Source organism: Copadichromis virginalis, linkage group LG19 (assembly GCF_057382275.1).
Source record: "Copadichromis virginalis isolate Kocher_CV1m ecotype Utaka linkage group LG19, C_Virginalis_male_GT1.1, whole genome shotgun sequence".
Lineage (NCBI taxonomy): Eukaryota > Metazoa > Chordata > Actinopteri > Cichliformes > Cichlidae > Copadichromis > Copadichromis virginalis.
The window spans coordinates 8,482,981-8,504,951 of NC_140636.1; the positions used below are offsets into that span (position 1 = coordinate 8,482,981).

General features: G+C 39.6%; 1 protein-coding gene across 2 annotated transcripts in view; it reads right to left on the reverse strand.

The window, feature by feature from the left end:
• Positions 1 to 21,971, reverse strand: part of npas3 (neuronal PAS domain protein 3) — a 363,595-nt gene that overhangs the window by 193,165 nt on the left and 148,459 nt on the right. For both annotated transcript variants that reach the window (XM_085441080.1, XM_085441081.1), the window contains exon 3: positions 21,408 to 21,652. In XM_085441080.1, coding sequence (XP_085297206.1) covers positions 21,408 to 21,652 — 245 coding nt within the window. The remainder of the gene's footprint in view (positions 1 to 21,407; positions 21,653 to 21,971) is intronic.

Below are 21,971 nucleotides of genomic sequence, written 5' to 3' on the forward strand. Positions count from 1 at the left end.
ATTTTTGAAATACACCAATTTCTATACACTGCAGGAAAAATGAAAATAAATATTATAGTGCAAATTTGCAAAAAAAAACAAAACAGCATGTGCATCAAAATAAACTATTTCCAGCAGTGCAATATGAGTCCTAAGCATCCCAGAAACGACACAGAAAGTCATAAAGTCAAACATAACTTTTAAAAACACCAGTAGAGGCTCATAAGGCCCCGATGGTAAAAAAAACTACATTTCCGCAAAATGACGTCACTTCCGGTTTCGGGCAGGTCATGGTGGACATGCGATAGTTCACGCTGATGGACATAGGAAGTGTTATGAACAGCTGATCGGATCGGCAAAGCATGTTTCTGGAATATTATGTTTTTGTTGCTGCAAGTGATTTTTATGCAGTTTTTGCAAAGCTATATGTGGAAGGAAACTGTGACCTAGGACAAGCTGATGGCATAAGATGTAAGTACAACTCCTCTGGTTTCATATGCAAAAAAAATTATTGCGCTAGCTCACGTGGTTGCAGTGCTGCCAGGATTTAAAAATAGTTACGCAAAACGGAGCGTGCCCGCTCTGACCGGCTAATTGTTAACAATCATTATACTATAACATTAACCTAATCTTAAATTGCTAAAGATCAAACATTTTATACCACCCATGGTTTAGAGCTTTTCCACTATATATATATATATATATATATATATATACATACACACACACACACACACACACACACTTGGGTTTAGGCTGGATGTTTTGCCTCTGCTTTCACTTTTCAAAGACTACTTGGTTGGGTCACTTTCTGGGTCATTTTCTGAGGGAAGAAATTCCTTGAATCTTGATTTTCCAGTTCCTCTAAATTTAAACTAGCATAGAAAAAAAATATGAAAACAGAAATATAGAGAAATGAGAAAGATGGAGGTGTAAGATGAGTAGACAGAGGCAGAGATGGATAGAGAGATGGGAGAAGGGTTTGAGAGAGCAGTTATGAGTGTTATTAAGAAATGGCTGGACTGCTAACGGAGCGTTCAGACGGTGGTACAGCTGAATGCTTCACAGCCCAGCAAACACAAGCTTGGCCCCCTTCTCTCTCTTCCCCACAAGTTTATCTAATTCCCTCTCTCCCTCTCTTTCTGATTCATTCATCTCCCTCTCTCTCAGTGTCCTCTAACTCTCCCCTGTAACATTTTAAATTGTAAAAATCCATTAAATCCAATGGTTTCGATCAGAGAGTGCAGCCGAGTGTATGTATTTATCTCTGCGTATGCCTCCGCCAGTTTATCTTTTTGCTCCGAGTTTGTGTGAGTGACAGGGCGTAAACAAGGTAATAACAGTGCTGAGTGGAGGTCTTACAGACAATTCAAAGCTATCAATAGCTTTGATTATTGCAGCCATCTAGCATGACAGTGTCCTTCTTTGGCATTTACAATATGTAATTAGAATTATTTTGTAATACTAATAATTATAACTTTACTTGCACAGCAGCACTAAAAAGTGTTTTAACAGACAAATGCTGAATACGAGCTTGAAAAGGGCAAAAAAATGTATAGAATGAAAAAAGACATTACAAAAATACGAAGCAAAAAAATGTCAACATGAATAATAAAATGATAAAAGCAATATATTGTAACACAGAGACATATAAGAAAAATGAAAAAACAAAAAAACAAAACCAAAGCATGATAAGACAATGATGAAAGGAGACTCGCAAAAGATGATAAAAGCCTATAAAAATGTCAATTAAAGGACCAAAAAAAGCACGTTTTTAATGGTAAATAAATTCTTTATTGTATGTTGTTCTTAGCTTTAAAACCACAAGTATCTACTACAGATCAAATATTGTCTTACAAATTTAAAAATGCCTTTTAAAATGCCTCACCTATTTCATAGGACAGCTGTATATTCTAAATAACACACGTTGTGTTGTTTAGGGGTTCCAACTGATCTAAATTACGGTGTTGCTGGGAAACAAGCAGGTTTTTTTTGACCACGACTTTGCCTATGAAGTCATGGAGAAACGCAAATTACACGGGAATAAAAAAGGCACTAAAAGAGAGGAACGTTGGGTTCCAAACGGCCTTCACGCGGATTTGCATCCACTGGAGCACCGGCCCACAGACTTACGAGGACGCAGCGAAGGAACTGAGAGCACGGGCATTGAGGTGGCCCCCACACACGCGAACCCGGGACCCAGCACCGAAGAGAGAGTACGTAACGGATTTTCATGGCATGGAGTGGATACGGAGAGGGACAGAGGGACACGAATGGAAACTCGAGTCCGACGCAAACTGCGGGAATATAGAAGAGACTATTAAATATGAACGACAAGGAGGATAAGAGCTATACTCACAAGCCAGCAGACTATATAAGAAGGTAATATGCACCATTTGGTTTCATTGCTGTTCAAGTTGGTGTGTTGATAGTTCAGTTGATCAGATTTATAAGTTGCCATATATGTTGGACTCATCTAGTGTAAGTGGGATGTACCTGCTGGACAGTCGCCACAACACTAGGGAGAACCCGCCACCGTATGGTGGGTCCTTTCTCTCCTCTCCCCAACAGGGAGCTAAAGGGGTCAAATGATCCTGAGTATTTGGAGGACTCTATATTGGCTCTATTGTTTTTGTGTACTTATTTTAGTTTTGTGTTAACAGTGGGGGCACAATGTTTTACCTCAGTGACATTTGGAATGGACATTCATGGCTCTATCTGGTGTTATAATAAAGCCCAATGTTAAAGGTACTCTCACTTAATAGAGAGTACGTAACGGATTTTCATGGCATGGAGTGGATACGGAGAGGGCTCCAAAGCCCGGCAAAGCAGGGAAAAATTCTTAGTAAACTGAAAAGAGAGGATATTGATGTGGCATTTCTACAAGAGACTCATTTGGTGGGCCTTGAGCATGAGAAACTTAAGAGACAAGGTTTCAAGCATGCTTATTACTCTTCAAATGGTTTACGACATATGAGAGGGGTGGTTATTTTAATATCAGGGAGGGTTATTTTTGAACATTTTGCTACAATTAGGGATAGAGAAGGCAGATTTATCCTGGTACAAGGCAAATTGGATGGGGAATTGATCACGTTCTATAATGTTTATATTCCTCCAGGTTCCACATTTGATTTCTATAGGCAAGTGTTGCCTATATATTGGTACTGATATGAACAGAATACATGAGTGCCATATAGGGAGGTTTCTGACCACTGCCCTCTATATTTATCTTTAAATCCTACTCAAAGGAGAAAAATAACCAACTGGAAATTTAATTCTAAAGATATTATGAGGGGGGAGCTAAATATATGAAACAATTGGCATATAGATTAAGGAAACAACAAGCAGACAGAACAATAAAGGATAAGGGATCCGGAAACCAAAATGGAAATGCAGGGTATAGAGGAAATTAAGGGTTGCTTTAAGAGATACTATGAAAAATTATATTTACAACCACCCACAAACAATGACTTGACATGTTACACCTCCCTAAACTTACAGTAGAAGAAAACAAATTGTTAGGTACAGATGGTTTTACTGTGGAGTAGTACAAGAAATTAAAGGAACCTTTGACACCGGTCTTACTTAAAACATTTAATTGGGTCCTTACGAAGGGAGAAGCACCCTCCTCATGGAAACAAGCCATAATTTCTATTATACCTAAAGATGGTAAAGACAAATTAGAATGTTCCAATTACAGGCCAATAAGTGTATTAAATGTAGATTACAAATTGTTTACGTCAATCATAGCACGGAGACTTGAAGGGATCATCCCAAGGATAATAAATCTAGATCAAACTGGATTTGTTAGGTCGCGCCAAACCCATGATAGTGTTAAGAGAACTCTGCAAATTATTAGACATAATAATTTAAATAAAATACGAGCTATATTATTGAGTCTAGATGCTGAAAAAGCTTTTGACTCTGTGAGATGGGAATTTGTATTCTAAGTAATGCTTAAATTTGGGTTTAATGGGTCCATCATTACAATATCGAGGGCTTTGTATAATAGTCCAACTGCAAAAATAAAGATCAACGGTGAACTTTCAGATGCTTTTAAGCTTGAAAGGTCCACAAGACAAGGATGCCCACTGAGTCCACTCTGAGTTTCCATTTTTATAGGGCCGTTGGCTCAAAGGATTAGGCAGAATGATAAAATAAAAGGGATTAATATTGCTGGTTTACTTATCAAAACCTACTGAATCATTTATGGAGCTTATGTCAGTGCTAAAGGAGTATGGGTCCTACTCGGGATATAAACTGAATATACAAAACACACAAGTTCTTAGTAGCTTTTATAGCCCCCCCACATTTGCTCAGCAAATACAAACTAGGCTGGAAGAAAAAAAATTATCAAATATTTGGGCGTTAACTTATCAATGGATATAAGTTTGGAAGAAATCAACTACTCCCCACTTAAAAAAGATATCATGGTCGATATTAGCAGACGGTCATTAACCGCTTATCTAGTAGACACCATAAAAATGAATATGCTCCCAAAAGTGTTGTACTTATGTCTGTTTCTATAGAAAACCGTGATAGATACTTTGTAGAATGGGATAGGATCCTCTCTAGATTTATATGGGCGGGTAAAAAGCCAAGAGTTAAGTTTAAAACACTTCAGCTTCCCAAGGATAAAGGAGGACTAGGCCTCCCTTGCCTACATGACTATTATAGGGCAACTCAAATAAGAAATCTGGTGGGCCGGTGTAAACCTGGATACTGTTCAAGATGGAAGGAAGTGGAATTTTTCTTGGGAGGTAACTTCCCTGTCGGGGCACTGATAGGAGATCCCTCAGAGTTACGACTCCTGGGAGCAACCCTTGGATAGTAAGCTCAATAAAGACATGGAAAAGAGTACTTAAAAAGTATAAATTAAACCAGAGGGCCGGATTCCTTAGGTGGTTTGTATATGACCCAGAATTTTTGCCTAGTAAGACCGACTCGACATTTAAAACATGGGCTAATAAAGGTCTCACCACATACAGTACCTTGTTGAAAGATGGAAAAGTGATGAGTTTCCAGGACCTTAAGAATAAGTTTGGGTTGTAAAATCAAGATTTTTTTTTAGATATTTGCAACTGAGGGACTTCCTGAATAAAAAGCTAAAACATCCCCAGTTATCAACTGGGAATGAAGAAATTATTTATTTATTCGAGAATGCATATAGAGATGCAACCTACATAAAAAATTATTTCCAAATTATATTTTTCACTGACTAATCTAAGGGGTCATGATACAAGATATGTTAAAGCAAGATGGGAAACAGAGGGTAATCTATCCCTAACAGGAGAGGAATGGGATGGGATCTGTAGGCAGCAGTGGTCGGTAACAAGCTCCCCCTCGTGGAGGGAATGCAGTTGGAAGAATGTAATTCGTTATTTTAATACCCCGGCTCAAAAGTCCAATTACTCTCATAACACAACATGCTGGAGGCAGTGTGGACATGCAGCAGCAAATCATTTCCACATTTTTTGGGAATGTCCTCGTGTGGTTCCATTTTTGAAGGAAATACATAAGGTACTGGAAGCAATCTTCCAAAAGAAAATACAATTTCATTTTGCAGTATTGTACCTAGGTAACTTAGAGAGTCTTAATCGATGTAAACCGGATAAATATTTGTTCAGTTGGCTTAAATGGTAAATGGCCTGTATTTGTATAGCGCTTTACTAATCCCTAAGGACCCCAAAGCGCTTCACACAACCAGCCATCCACCCATTCACACACTGGTGATGACAGCTGCATTGTAGCCACAGCCACCCTGGGGCGCACTGACAGAGGCGAGGCTGCCGAACACTGGCGCCATCGGGCCCTCTGACCACCACCAGTAGGCAATGGGTGAAGTGTCTTGCCCAAGGACACAACAACCGAGACTGTCGGAGCCGGGGCTCGAACCGGCAACCTTCAAATTACAAGGCAAACTCCCAACTCTTGAGCCACGATCAAGGATCGAGGATACTCCTACTATAAATACTCCTACTATAAATGAGTGGATTGATGTGATACATACTATTTTTGTTATGGAAAGAATAACTTATAGGCTAAAGTTGCAGGCGGACTCATTTGAGGATTACTGGTTGAAACGGTTGAAATATGTACAAAATGGGAGGCCCGATTTTGTATAATCTCATTGTATTTTCTGGTTTGTTTTGGGGGTTTTTTTGGTTTTGTTTTGGAGTTTTTTTGTCCGTTTGTCTTTTTTGTTGTTGTTTTGTTTTGTTTTTTCCCCCCACTGTGATTAAGTTTTATTGTTGTACATGTTGTATAAATAAGAAAACCAATAAAACATAAATTTAAAAAATAAAAAATAAACAACACACTGAGATATGTAGAAGTGCATATACATACCTGCAGTGTGCTGCTGCTGTGGGTTTAGTACCCCCGAAAAAATAAAAGCTCAGTTCGTAGAATGTGGAATGTTTTTTACTGAGAAAATGTATCATTTAAAATGAAAACAAAAGGTCTTCTAAATTTAATGGCAGGAAAACGTCTCTGGGAACTGGGAACTACAGGATTCTAGGAGAAGAGTAGTCCTCGGTCTTTGTCAAATGCTTCATCAAGTGTTTTCAGTTGTTGAAAGGTCTGGACTGCAAGCAGGCCAGTTCAGTACCTTGACAGTTCTCGTATGAAGTCATGATGTTTTTATATTAGTTGCAGTATGAAGTTTAGAATTGTCATTGCTAATAAGTCAGATGGTGCCTCTTGTCTTTAGTCCAGCGGACGCAAATAGAGTTTCAGCATCTGATTCATCTGACCACTTTGCCTCATCCATTTAAATGAGCCCAGAGAAGATCGTGCCATTTCTGAACCCCATTCTCATGTGCCTTCGTCTTTACATGATAGAGCTTTGATCTGCATTGTGGATGGCGGATGGCTTACTGTTTTCACAGAAAATCATTTCTGGAAGGGTTCTTGAGCTCATGCAGTGATTTCCATGACAGAATCATGCATGTTTTTTATGCTGGGCTCCCTGAGGACTAGAAGATCATGGACATCTATCATTGGATTGTTTTGTTTTGGGTTGTTTTTTTGTTTTTGTTTTTTTTTGGGGGGGGGGCTTCCTCCAAATTCTTGGATTGTTTTGATATTATTTACTGTACATGATGAAATATTCAAAGTCTTTGAAATTTTACATTGAGGAACATTTTTCTGAGATTGTTCCACCTTTTGTAAACATAGTTTGTTTGTTGTTCTGAGATGCTCTTTTCTTTTTTTTTACACTCAGTCATGTTACTGACCTGTAGCAAATCAACCTAATTAGTTGCAAAATATTCCTCCAGCTGTTTCCTGTTAGTACCACCAGCTGTTTGATGCTTGCCCCAACTTTTTTCTTCTTTTAAACATTTATAAATGCCTTCTAAAATTAATCTTAAGACAATTTAATATTAAGATCTTGCGATAACAGCAGATGACATGTGTCAAGTGATCTCACAGGACTCGTTACTATCTGAACTTTGATCAAGAACTGAGATTACCCAGTTCAGGTTTGGGGGGAAAACAAATGTGGTCTTCCTTAGTGCCTTATTTCAAACAATAATAATACATTAGTCAGTAATACGATAATATGGACTGAAAGCTTTAGGGGTAATTAAAAATGTAAAAAACACTTTATCTGTATATATATATATTTTTTAATTTAAAGCTCATAGTTTATTTAATTATTGACAGGCTCATATTCCCCTCTGTGCCACCCATTTAAAAAGTCCTTGGTTGGGTGATCCCTAAAACACAGCCCCAGCATTTTCTTATCACCAAACACATGGTTAAAATAAAAACAAGAATATCTTTTGCACATCAAACTGGATTGTAATGACTATTCATTGGTGCGTATAACCTAAATACCAAGAGAATTTGATAGGTAAAACCCCGCAACCCTGCCTACTCTCTCAACTCCCATCCAGTCCAATCACGTATATTGGCAATCGGTGCTGCAGCTTTTAAAAAGCTTCTTATTCCCCAGTTTATTTTGACATTTTGATGCACGATCAGCTGTGGGAGGAGAGGAAAAAAAATAATTAAAAAATAAAAAACACCCTTTGAGACAAACCGAGGCCGCTTAACTAATTAGGAACATATATCACCGCTGGCTCCGACAGGCCAATTACACCTGATTGGAAATACTTTACTTTGTTTAACACATGCTTTTCATGTCGGTTTTAATTCAGTGTCAAAGCTTGCCTTTCTGAATATTAGAGTGGATGATTGACTGCTGAGGGCCTTACAGTGTGCAGTACATAAGCCAATAATGTCCCATTTGTCTGGTATGGAGGGAAAGCGGGATAAACAGATTAGAAAGGACATTAGATGTATAACTGGGTTAGTAAGGACATCAGCTCTAATGGGTAAATGTCCTTCACAAGAGTATCACTATGATTAATACAAAGTGATACCAATGACTGTGGGACTTCTGGGAAACAAAATCTTTGGCATGATGGGAAAAAAGGTCAAACTAGCAAAACATACTAGCAATGACAACATAAATGTGACACATTCCAAAGGTTTTCAGGCTCTTTCAGCTTTTCCAGGTTTTGTTATGTTTTAAAGGATTACATCTGTTTCTCTCAGCTGTCATCAGTGGCCCTTGAAATGCTTTCACAGACTAACTAGAGTCAACAAATGACTAATAAAATGTATTAAAAAAAAAAACATAAGGACAGGCGCAAACCTGGCTGAGTAAGATCTCACATTGAAAACATCATATATCTAAAATGACTGTATAAGGGGCAAAGATCTGTGGAAGACCATAAGATGTTCTTCATTTGCACTGAGCGTTTCTCAGTGCCTGTAAAGAGAACAGCTAAGAGGGCCTTCTATCTCAAAAGGAATACATTTGGAAATCTTGTCACCAAATCCAACCAAATAAATAAGGACAATGGAGCGAGGTTAAACAGTGCTTTCAATTGGCTCTCTAAATCAGATCCCGAGTTCCTTTGAGGGACTATTAATCAAAGTGGCCAAGTGCCGAGCTAACCATTAATCCAAGTGGTTGAGTTTTAAAAAGATTGGACTACAAAACCATTTATTATATTTGTCTCTAAACATATCCATTTCACCTATGAAATTAGGAATTTTACATTGGAAGTTTATAACGAGGGACTCCCTTCCAAAGCCAATGTAGTTGCTGGTTAGCATAATGAAACATTTCTACCATGATGGTCTCTTCTAGAACAACACTGTTCCCATCAAGGGGCAAATGTCTCATTGAATCACCTTGAGAAGACTGTTGTTGTGACTTGCCACTATATAAATACAGTGTTGGGGAGTAACGGAATACATGTACCGCCGTTACGTATTTAAAATCCAAAATATGAGTAACTGTATTCCGTTACAGTTACCGTTTAAACAGGTGGTATTCAGAATACAGTTACTTTGTTGAAATAAATGGATTACACTGCGGTACTTTCCTGTTTCATATTGTCGCGGGTCAGGACTGTTTGGGTTTTGTTTGACAGCTACGTTCTTTTGTTCCGGGCGGCAGCGTTACGGTTGCCATGGTTACAGGGCGACGCTCTCTCTCTCTCTGAGACTGCGTGTTTCCTGGGTGAGAGAGCGCCTTTTCGTTGTTGTTGTTGTTGTGCTAAGCTAACAGGCAGAATGCTACAAGCATAGCTCTAAAGAATGTAGCATCATGGGCAGTGTAGTCCGTGTTGCAGGGAGAATGGACTGCCATACACGTTATGTGTCTGTGAGCGCGAGGAGGGAGAAAAAGGCGAGTGGAAAGGTACGAGTTGTCATCGAGGAAAAACGGGAGCTGGAAGCATGTAAATATAATAATAACCACTTCAGCCAAGAAGAGTGCCTGACGAGCCCAGTTGTAAGTAAGCTATTAAGACTCGACTGTACACCGTGTTCGTGTTTTCCTCCGAAAACAATAAAGTTGACCCACACAACAAAGTAAAGCTATTTTTCGGCTACGAGCCGACAGGGACCCCGCCGTATTAGTCAGAGGTCCCTTTACTACAGTTCGGAGTCGCGGACCTTCAGTAATAGTAATAAATCACACAGCAATAGTACATTCACGTTGTTGTAAAAAGCATGATAATATATTAAGTAATCCAAAGTATTCAGAATACGTTACTGTCATTGAGTAACGTAACGGAATACGTTACAGAATACATTTTGGGGCATGTATTCTGTATTCTGTAATGGAATACATTTTAAAAGTAACCTTCCCAACACTGTATAAATACAATATAATTAAATTGAATTGACTGGTTAAATAAGTCAGAAAATAATGCGTGCTATGGCCTTTGCAATCACCAGACCTCAAACGAGTTGTTGAATTTGGACTAACATAACTAACATGCTTTGCACTGTACAACTAGACTTGATGAGGCAACCGGAGGCAACCGGAGGCCAACCGAAGCCTGGACGACCAACCATCTGTGAGCTTCCTGTGTGGACAGGGCTTCGGAGAAACAAAGCCAAGTTGCAGAGGAACCAGTTCAGGTAGTCCCAACAACTTAAAGGTGTTTCTGCATCTGAAAGCATTCTAGAACTTCTCTGCTGAGAAACTACACTATAATGCACCAATGACGTATGTGCCGATCAGGTGGAGAAGAAGAAGAAGTTTAGGAGAGTTATAACAGGAATGCTTACTTGACCGTGGTGTATGCATCTTTCTGTGTCTGCAAATAAGTATAATCCCTGCTTTACATTCACTTGTTTTATTTCCATTTTTTTAGCCTTCTATCTGTGAAAGATATTTCCCTGTAAATTCTTTTAGTTTAGTCAGTCACACCACTTTGGTTTCAACACTTATTCAGAGACTCTGCTTGTTCACGCTGGACTGATCAAAGTAGGATCTAATAGAAACTTAAACCAACAGTCGACATTTCTGCAATCACTCCAGAGGAAAATCAGGCGTCAGAGCTCAGCTATGTACAAATCTGTGCAGACGCTCGGCGAGACAAAAACACGTCTTTCATATGCAAACCCGCAGAGAGCGGCACAGCCTGATTCAATAAGTGAATGTCTTTTAGTTTCTCTGTGAGCATCTCTGTGTTGTACTTAATTGCTATGTCTTTCACGGGGTAAACAGAAACAAGCAGCTATATTTTCTGTCATTACACCACATTGTTGGACAAGAACACTTCCCGGAGCCATTTTGTGTTTGCCAACAAAAAAGATAGGTGTTTGAATAATTGTTTCCATGGTGATTTTTTTTCTTCAGTGTGCAAGTGTGTGACAGCAGGCAGGACGAGAAGAATTAAGAAAAAAAAGAAAAGATGAACAAAATGCCCAGCAGCCACGTCGGCGGCCGAAAGCAATTTCCTCGTCTAAATTTAGTTATGCAAAGCCTATGGGCATCATCAACATTTGGTAATTAGTTTTATAATTACTGCTGTTTCCCTCTCCCTCTGTCATTCCATTTTTCTTTACACTGTGACTCGGGAATCAAAACATCTCACACTCGCAGCTGGCCAAATTACCCTCTGTTTATTAAGTGCGAGCATGCAAGGGGAGTGGTTTTAGCCAGCGGGTGGAGCGGCGTGTCGGCTGCAGAGCCAAACGGGGCTAAGCTGGGGGCCGGTAGGAGCGCCACAGGTTTTTGCAGTGAGAGAACCAAAGCTGCGTTTGACAAGTTTATTATGCTGAGAAGTAGGAGCTGCCTCGCTTCTTCGTTTTATGTTTAAGATGAGATCCGAGGGTAAAAAGCTGCAATGATTACAACTAGATAGGGGGTATTTTGGCGAAAGACATAACAATTATCACCCAGTGTGTGCATGATGTAATGCAAATAGCAGAGGCCCTGTGTTTTATATGGTTTCAATCACACATGCTGCGCTTTAGTTTAGAAGACGAGTTGTGTTGTCTTATTTCAGATATCAGTGGGAAGTTGAGCCTGCTGTTAAATGACGTCTAACCTGAATGCAACAGCTGGAAGGATATTCGAGTTGTTAGTTTACAGAAAGAAACAATGAGCTGTTAGAGCAAGTCTAATCTGTCAAAACAAATCCAGATAATATGCATCTTAAAATGCATACTCTGAAAACTTCAAGTGAAAAACTTTTCAGATTACTATATTTGATCTTAGATAGCTTTGAAGTTACAAAAACACAACGTTTCTTTTAAATTTGCACCAGTCACATCCATATTTTAAACATACTTCCATGAGGAGCAGCTTTAAATTGTATTCTGTCTTTGAAAGATCTTGCAATGACATTCATTAAAAAGAGCTTGCCTAAAGAACTTTGCCATTTCTAATAGATAGCAAAAAATATTAAGCTCATGATGAAAAATTTTGGCTACATGCAAAAGCAACAATGTGGTCCAGACAATGTCCAGACAACTCAAAGTTAATGACATTCACCAGCTTCTATCAACCACGGGCCAAATAACCACTGGCAGCAGAAAGTTGGGAGGACCCTGAAATAAACTTTTCTCAGCTTTGGAGTGAGCAATTGAAATGACTGCTAATAAGACTGAAGGATACTTAGCTTAAGTGAAGGATATTTAACCATCTGCAACAAAGCAATGTGATACTGTATGTGAATTGCTTCCTGTATGGGTGGGGATGAACACTGAAGCCCCATCATGTAACCTGCATGGATGCCTGATATGCAACTTTAATTTAATTAGGGTGTCTGTCCTGTCATTGCAGAAAGTTGAACTTGCCGTTTGATTTGTGCTTTTGGTTTCCAATGCACTGTCAGTGTGAATGCTTAAACTACAAGGAATTCTGTTACTGGTGGGAGAACATAAAAAATATATTTTGTCAATAGATAAAGGTAATCAGGAAAATGTAATTTAAAAAGAGTTACCCTTAGTTCGACAGTGTTGAACTCCTATACTTGAAGACTATATTTCAAGTTGAAAAAACACCCCGACCTTTGACAATTCATCAAGTCATGTATAATGTAAAGTACTATACACAACTATGAAAGCTATGAATATTCAAAATTTAACTGGAAAGTCCTTTCCTTTTTGGCGTTGAGCTGCTTTACCTTTGAATGAATACAGTACTGACACCAGGCACTTACTAAAAAATCCCAGCCATACAGCAGGCAGTGGACGCCTGTTGGAAACCTTTTAGTGTTTGGGGAACAACTTATCTCTGTACCTTTTTTTTAATTCTCTCCATCTCTCGGTTTGAAACGAGCTTCATCGCTGACTCAGTGTCGGATTGCAGTGTGCAGGCTGGGTTGGGCAGGTGGGAGGGGTTTGATGTGAGTGCTGTGTTTATCCGGGTGTCGGGGTCACTGTGTTCCCTCAGTATAATGGAGGAAGCCATTAGCCCAGCCAGCAGGCCGCATCATAAAAACGTCAGCTGGTACAAAGAGACGAGATGGATCATAACGAGACGAGACTCCTGCTGCTCTCCCTCTCTGTCTCTCTGCCTCTCTCTCTCAGCCTCACTGATAGCCTCTGTCTCTAATTGACTATCTCGTTTATTTTTCTCTCTTTCTCCCCCGTCTTGTCGTTATCCCTCTCATTTTTCTACTCAGGCGCTTTCTTCTGATGCGCCTCTTTTCCCCCCGTGTCTCTCTTTCGCTCTCTCTCTCTCACTCAGCGCTTAGAGTCTCTCGAAGCAGGAGGTTGATTTTGTATAAAGCGGCAGTCTGGCTGTATGTAATGCTAAGTGGATAGGAACACACACTCACATAAATACACACTAAACAATGCAGACAATACTTCACAACATGACTTGATATAGAATCATCTCAATCAGATTTAGGCTACAACATTTTTTTTTTTTTTTTTTGTGGGCTTACACAAATCTCCGTAGAGGGAAGGAATAAATTTACATGTACTGATATTAGCAGAGTTAAATCCTGGACTGCATTATCATGGTGAATGATGGACAAGTAACGGTTAATCTTTTTACACAGGAGTGTGGCTGCTCCTTTCTGATCTGTGGGGAGCTCTGGGAGCGTCATTCTATTGCAGTGGTTCCCAAACTTTTTTTGCTGGGCCCCCCTTTGTTTTACAAGAAAAATGTTCGCGCCCCCCCACGTGCGCGCGTGCACGCACACACATGCACACATCCTCCAACCACACACATACATATTTTGCTCCATTGCGGTTTATTTCACACCTCAAACATTTAGTAAAAAATTAAGCAAATACAAGTAATCTGCAATAAATTACAGGTAATAAGAAAATAAACTACTAACTAATTTACGCTACGTCCGCACCTACACGGGTATTTTTGAAAACGCAGCTGTTTCGTCCACACGTAAACGGCGTTTCGAATCACTGAAAACTGAGATTTTTTTCAAAACTCCTTTTTTGCGTTTACGTGTGGACGAGGAATACAGAGTTCGTCACGCAACGTCAAAGGTATGTGCCTTTTTTCACGTCACGCTGTGCGCCACGTTATTGTTTACAGGAGATGAATTGTGGAATGGCAGATAGAGACAAAATACTGTTAATCTGACTATCTGCAGTTTTTACACGCTTACATATACACTCGCAGTTAATGATTTGAACCGGGGGAACAAATCGTGGCAGGATCAGCCTGATATTATTTGTATCCCACTGTAACTTTACTGTATAAAGTATAGTATAGTATGTATATCTCCAAAATGTCAGGAGTAGTTAGTCATTACAACAAGTGTTTGAACTAAAAATCAAGAATGTGGGATCCTGTTTGTCCGTGATTTAAACAGCCCAGCGCTGCTCCCGATGAAGGGAAAAGCAATTCTGCAGGGAGACCTACCTTGGCACTTGTGCAGGTGAAACCAAAGGGAAGATATGCTTCACCATATTTTCTAGTCTTTGGCTTAGAATGAAGTTGGTTTGGAAACATATTCAGCTATGCTTCATCTCCTGCTTTGCGTTTCTGTGGGCGCCCGTGCTAGCAGTGTCCAAGCGTTTTGTTTTTTTCCCCCCTTTTCATCTGGCGCCCCCCCTGCCATGGCTCTGCGCCCCCCACACTTTGGGAAGGTCTGTTCTATTGGATTCCATCCACAATCCGGAGCGTATCATACGGACGCGGAAGGTTACATTTTGCGTTACTATGAGACGCCTTGGGACGTGACAAATCGTTGGTATGTTACACGTTGTGAATGAGGACGCTCTCCAACATGGCTGGCTTGGTTTTGGAGCACTTTTTGAGAGTGAAGTTATTAGTTAATGCTACCAAACCTAGTTAGCAAGCAAAATCTATAAAGGCATAAAGGCACAAAGAAAGTCTCCCTGACTATTGTTGAATAGCGTTACCAATGGATCTATTATGCTAACATTCCAAAGTTCTTAGCCACTAGTGTCTTTCAAACCAATAATCTGCTAAATGTGTTTTTCACTATTAAAACAGGCCTTATAGTACTATAGGGTCCCTAAAAAGGTTACAAAGTTTGTTACTAATGTGATAATGTTATCTGATGTGATTTGACACATTTTATGTTCCAGAACTTTTTTTTTTTTTACGTATGCACAGTCTACTGTAAGTGTATTTTTTTAAAACACCATCCATCCATCCATTCGCTTCCACTTATCCTTTTCAGGGTCGCGGGGGGCGCTGGAGCCTATCCCAGCTGTCATTGGGAGAGAGGCAAGGTACACCCTGGACAGGTCGCCAGTCTGTCACAGGGCTGTTTTTTAAAACACAACTTTGAAAATACACAATTTTTCCACATTAAAAACTGCAGTGAAAGATCCTGAGCTCGCATTCACCCACCCACACACACCTGATATTCCTCATGAGTCTCGTGAGCTCATGCACTGAGCCATAACTAGGTATGTGGATCTTATAAAAAATGCCATAATTTATTTTTTAATAACAGAGAGAGAGGATATTTATACAGAATGTAAAGCAGCACAGATATGAACAAGGTGTGTTTACAAGGAGTCGGGTGGAGTTCGTATTTATGCCGGTACCTGTGTGTTTTCTTAATATCCTTATATGTGTATTTCTCTGAATATTGTCAGAAAAAAGTATGTGCAAAACTTGTGTGTGTGTTTGGATTAGTGCGTATATTGTTTGTTTGTGAGTGGAGTACAGTGAGTGTGTGTGTCTTGATTTTTAGACTGGCTCATGAAGTGTGGCATTTTGGTGTCTGCTGCTCTCTGCATGCATAATGAATAGCCAGGTGTCGAAGGGGGTCACACACACAGGCACGCACAGACGCACGCACAAACACCAGACTGTCAGACAGAAACAGAGACCCTCAAAGCTTTTCATACACACTACCGGACACAGATACTGTACCTGCATATGCAACCACAAACACCACCATAAATTCACACATAAACACAACGACCGACATTCACCTACGCACTTAAATAGTGAGCGGTCAATCGTTTTTACACACACGCACACACACAAAATGGGCTGGGTGTCAGGATGCTCCAAAGGTCACGGTTGTTTGTGTGGAGTCCTGTAGCAGATGTGGAGACTCTTACTGACAGGAAGTCAAAACCTCCCACACTAAACTGTAGAAGAGCAACTGATGGGTCAATTACTGCAAAGGTCAATGGGGGAGGAGGGGAAGGTGTACAGGGGCATGAAGTGCAAGGGTGGAGGAGGATAAGGAAGGAGTGGAAGAAAGGTGATTACAGGAAGTGGATGAGAGGATGGAGGAAATGGAGAATGGGGAGAAGGAAATAGAAAAAAGTCAAACGGAGGTTAAGAAAGTGAAGCGTTAGGAGTGGGAAAGGAGAATCAACTGAGGAGGAGAAAGCGAAAGAGGATTTAATATAGTGCATGAACCAAAATAAAGGAAAAGACGAAGAGGAAAAGGTAAGGAAACGGGAAGGTGGTGTGAGGGGAAAAGGGGAAAGGATAGGAAGTAGAGGGGAAGAAAGGGAAGGACACAACATGAGGTGAGAATGAACAAAACAAGAAAGACAACAAACACGACAAATGGAAAAGAAGTTAGAAGAAAAACTGAATTTAACTGAAAAGAGGAGAAATATAAGTTGGGGAAAGGAAATGGAAATGAGAGGAGAAAGGATAAAAAAGGAATGCACAATGCAAGCACACATATCAAAATCATGTGATCAGAAATCATATCTAATTTTCCTTCTTCCTTTTGAAAAGAAATATTAAAAAGGAAGAAACAGAGATGTGTACAGGATGGGGAGGGGGAAGAGAAAAGAAAAAGTGCTAAAGTGAAAGAAATTAGAGGAAAAAGAGAGAGGAAGACAGAGAAAAACTAAAACCAAGGAGGGAAAAACAACAAATGAGGATATTGTCAGATGGAAAAACAGAAAGAGTATGGAGTCATAAGTAGGAATACTACACACACACACACACACACACACACAGACTCACACATACACAGAACGATCTTCATTACCTGAACCAATGCAGAGCAGCTACACAGAGGCCAAAATCAATAATTCTCTGCTGTTCCAAACACTGCGAAACACACAAATACACAGACGCGCACGCACGCACACACATAGGCTGCAACACACAAAACAATTACAAAGTAAAAAGTCACATAGGCATGGATGCACATACACACTCGCACACAGTCTTCTAGAGAAGGATATTCATTCATTAGTGTCAGTCAATAGGAGAGAGAGTAAAGACAACCTAAACACGCACATACAACCTTGCAGAGAGAGAAGCATATCATGTACTGTATATGTTGTGTGCACAAGAGGGACAGTCTGATTGAATTGCTGTGTGTGCGTATGGACATAAAAACCTCACTTTGCACTTCTATTTAAGCAAAGTCTGTTTTGTGTTTTTGACCTTCACACTGAGGATTTGTTGATGTTTTATTTCTAGGACATCCACATTGTCAGGTTTGATTTTATCTGTGTAATAATGAGACTGTGAGCAGTTTTCTCAGTTGGTTGGATAATTGTGTCCCTTATAACGGCCAGTGTGGCCAGTCAGAATTAATATAAATGAACAAAAACAGTCTAGAAATCTATTTTGGACAGGGTTTCCTGAAAATATCACACAGAGGCAATCACAAAGTTAAGGTTCTGAAAATAAATGAATAAATAACAAGAAGTCAAACGGAGGATTAAGGGTTGTTCATATAATATTTGTACCTCCACACACGTGTTAAATGTGATTTAGTATGATGCTGTCTTTTGCAGGGCTGTGTTACAGGAAGTATACAACACACAGCCCTGAGAGCTCCAAAACAACCCAGCACACACTCACACACATGCACACATTATCTGGTGTATACGTTTTGGTTCTGTTCATTAAAATGCATGCGCCTCTTCAAAGCGCTGCCGACAATGATGCCATCTGCTGTTGTGCGGAGAGGGCATGTGTGAGCACACACATTAGACGTGCTCATGTGTAGAAACACCCATACATACACCTTACCTTTATTCACTCACACTCAACTACAGTCTCGCTCTGCGTGTACTCTTGTTCTCAGGTAAATATGGTTGTACTGTAGTTCTTACAGCACACACAAACAGTGAAACGCACTGTCGCCCCTAGAAATTTCAGACAATTTGCTTTCATCTTTGGGTCATTCCTACAAGCCCAAATGTCCCCTTTAAAAGCAAACGCTCCTCTTCTCCTTTAAGTGCGTCGCACAAAGGGGCCATTTCAAAGGCAAATTCCACTTAGATTCACAAGTGCTGTGTACACTCTGGTACTCCAGGCAGAAATTCATCAAAGCTTAATGTTCCCTTCACAGAAAAATCACTTAGCGCTGAAGCTAGCCGTGTGTGAGTGAGTGTGTGTGTGTGTGTGTGACAGAGAGAGAGACCGTGGTGCGTTTCTGCAGCTTTTGCAAGTTGTTTGATAGCAGTTTAAAGAGCCACACAGTCGCTGCAATGCTGCTAGCTGTAAGCCTGATACGCCTATGTTTGCGTGTTCACTTTCATTTGAATAAAAATGTTCGTTTGAAGACACAAAGATGAGCTTTTGTGGAAACTAAATTGGGCAGTAAAGCTGTTGCTATGGCTCCGCTTGCACTGGCAGCTTTTTGGGTGAAAAGAGGTAATCTGGGTCAAAAATCAATCAATCAATCAAAAAAACTGTTATTATGCAAAAACTTCAAAATTATGTTTTAACTTTAAATGACATACAATGTCCAAGGGTAATAAAAAATGTAGTGAGGATCAGAAAGACAAGAAAAAAACTTAAAAAGGCTTTGTGCTGAAATTAGCACAGGGGAAAAAAGAAGAAACTGGTGAAACAATATTGAAAGCTTTATATATTTTTTCTCCATATGAGAACAAACTTAATGCGAATTTTCATTACCAAAAAAGTAATTTGTGAATAACTTCACTGGGATTGTCAGAGAAATTTAAAAGATGCCTTTATCAAAGGTATCTCTGATAAAGCTAGGTGTTTGTAACTTTATCTATTCAGAAAGAATCTTTCTCACTTTTAATTTAAAAGTTTTAACAAAACTGCAATATTTTTTGATGGAATCCATAAAAAGTTGAAACTCATCTATGAGTGCTTAATTCAGGGGTTTCCAACTCCAGGTCTCAAGGGCCAGTGTCCTGCAGGTTTTTGATCCAACACAGCTAACACAGACTTAAACGGCTAAATGAGTTCTCCAGAGGCCTGATAATGAACTAATCATTTGATTCAGATGTGTTGACCCAGGGTGATATCTAAAAACTGCAGGACAGCGGCCCTTGAGGCCTGGAGTTGGACACTCCCGGTTTAAATCATTTAAAGCTGGAATTATTGACTGTAAACTAAAAAAAATGGATGTAATAACCATGAAGTCACCCACCAGTTTACAAAGTTATATTTTTGATGTTTTGAAGTGAGCATTTTTTAAATACAAGCTAGGCCCTCCCAAAGGTATACTGTGCTTTATCCTCCCTTTTGACTTTAATGAAGAACCTAAATGTACAAAATAATCATCGTTTTGCATCCAGTATAACTTTAAACCATCAACTGAGGCAATAAACACATCAGGAAAGCGTTTAGTGAAAGTACGGGTCAAGAGAGCTGACTATACAACTGGACTTTCCCTGCTGACCATTAGATATAATACACAGGGGTAAGAAAAGCACTTTTGCCGCAGTCAGTGAAAAATCACAAGTGCCAAAATCATAACAAATGAAGTAAAAAGAAAAAAGAAGTTTATATCAAACAGTTCTTTAACACACAAAGTTAAACTTAGCGTCTTTCACATCCAGCAGTCAGGTCTACTCTCATCTCATCCGCAATATTTACATTTTACACAGGCGCTGCTTCAGTCAGCTAAGTAGGCAGTGTTTCGGTTTTGCCGACACAGTGGGTCAAATGTCTAGAATGAAACAAGGATTTATTCTGTCCAGAGTTGGGCTGTACCATTCTACCACTCTATGGTGGTTTTTAGGACAGTATAACACAGTTATATTTATAGTTATAGTTTATTTATTTATATAGCACATTTAATTACAACAGGGTCCCAGCATTCCCTAATGAAGTGGCAAACCACCTCTAGATTATGTCAAGCCAGTGCAATCTGGACTTGCATTCTCCTGAGGATTAATTTTATTTCCAATAAACAATGTCACCACTTTGTATTTAGCTTGCGCATCATTTGCAGCTAACTGAACTCAAGTTACATCTGTTCTCACACAGGTTCTGATTTTCTTGCCAGACAACTGTTTCGGTACAACACGGTGAATCAAGCCAGTTTCAAACCCTTTTCTGTTCACTAAATCAGCTATAATCACATATTAAACGTCCATTTCGACAGAAAATCTGAAGTTGTGAGTTGCTAAAGCTACACTAGTCATTTGCAGTCAACAGTTCTTAAGAACGCAACCAATTTTTCTTCATCTGTGAAAAACAAAGTTGGAAGAAAGAAAAAAAGCATAATCAAACCTATTCCAGTATGCATGAATGGTGAAAAAACGGAACCACAGGCTTATTCATAGTGAGAGAGAAAAAATCCTTATCCAGTTTAGTAGACTTTAGCATAGGTTTAACTTTTCAGACACAGGAACCACATCCCTTTTTGTTAATATGTAACCTATGGCTGCAATGCAGCATACGTGTGCTAAGGTTGACCTTTTACAAAATGCAGTCTAATCTGTTGTTTAGGTATGGAGAGAGAGGAATCAATTAGTAATGTTTTCCATTAGTAGGAACCAGCTGCCCAGAGGGTAAATACTTTTTTACTCGTGAGGCTGACTATGGATGTAGTGGTAACCTGTAATTTCATTGCCTTGCATATATTTGTATGTCTGAGCTTAATTATGATTTGATGTGACCAAGTGTTCAACTGAAAAGTTCTTCTCAGGCTTTGATGCATCAGAAACAAATAATCAGTGTGTCAGTTAGCAGCAGCTCAGTGGTCTGAGATGTTGGCTAAGTCTCTGCAGGTGTGGCTTATAAGTTACCATGATTCAAATAATCAACAAGCAAAAGAAAAAAAATATATATATACTTGTGCTAGGACACGAACCAACTACACTACAAAGAACATTTTTAATTTGAGTTTTTATATTTCAGATGTTTTATTCCTTAAACAAGCTTTTCTTGGTTCTTAATGATTTTTTTTTTTTAAATACACAGAACCACACGTTTCCAATGTGTATTCTACCTTTGACCGAGGTGTTGGGCGGAGGTCCCTCAATTCGCAGGTTCCACGGTGGGTCTCCCTGGTTGGCGAAATCCCTCATCTTCAGATAGCTGATGGTGAGCCGGATGATGGAGGCCTTGTCCAGCTGGCTGGTGATGGCACCTGGCAGTGGCAGCATCTTGGCCAGTTCATAAAACTCAAAGTTCTCTTTTCCCCGACGCGACCTTGCCGCGTCCCGTGACTTCTCCTTCCTCAGAGCCTGCAGCCTGTAAGGAGTAAAAAAAAAAAAAGTTAAAAGAAATCTGATCACATAAAAGGGTTGTGCAGAACGTGATTTTCAGTAATCATCGGTGATGGGAATAACGGCATTACAAGTAACGGCGTTACTTTTTTCAGTAACGAGTAATCTAACTAATTACTATTCCTATCGTTACAACGCTGTTACAGTTACTAACAAGAAAATGCGGTCTGTTACTATTTTTCAACAAACAGACAGTTGGAGCTGTGTTCAGCTTACCGCATTTTATATCAGCTGCACGGAAATAGCTGTAAGTAATCTGGACGCTACAGCTTTAAGCAGCGGCG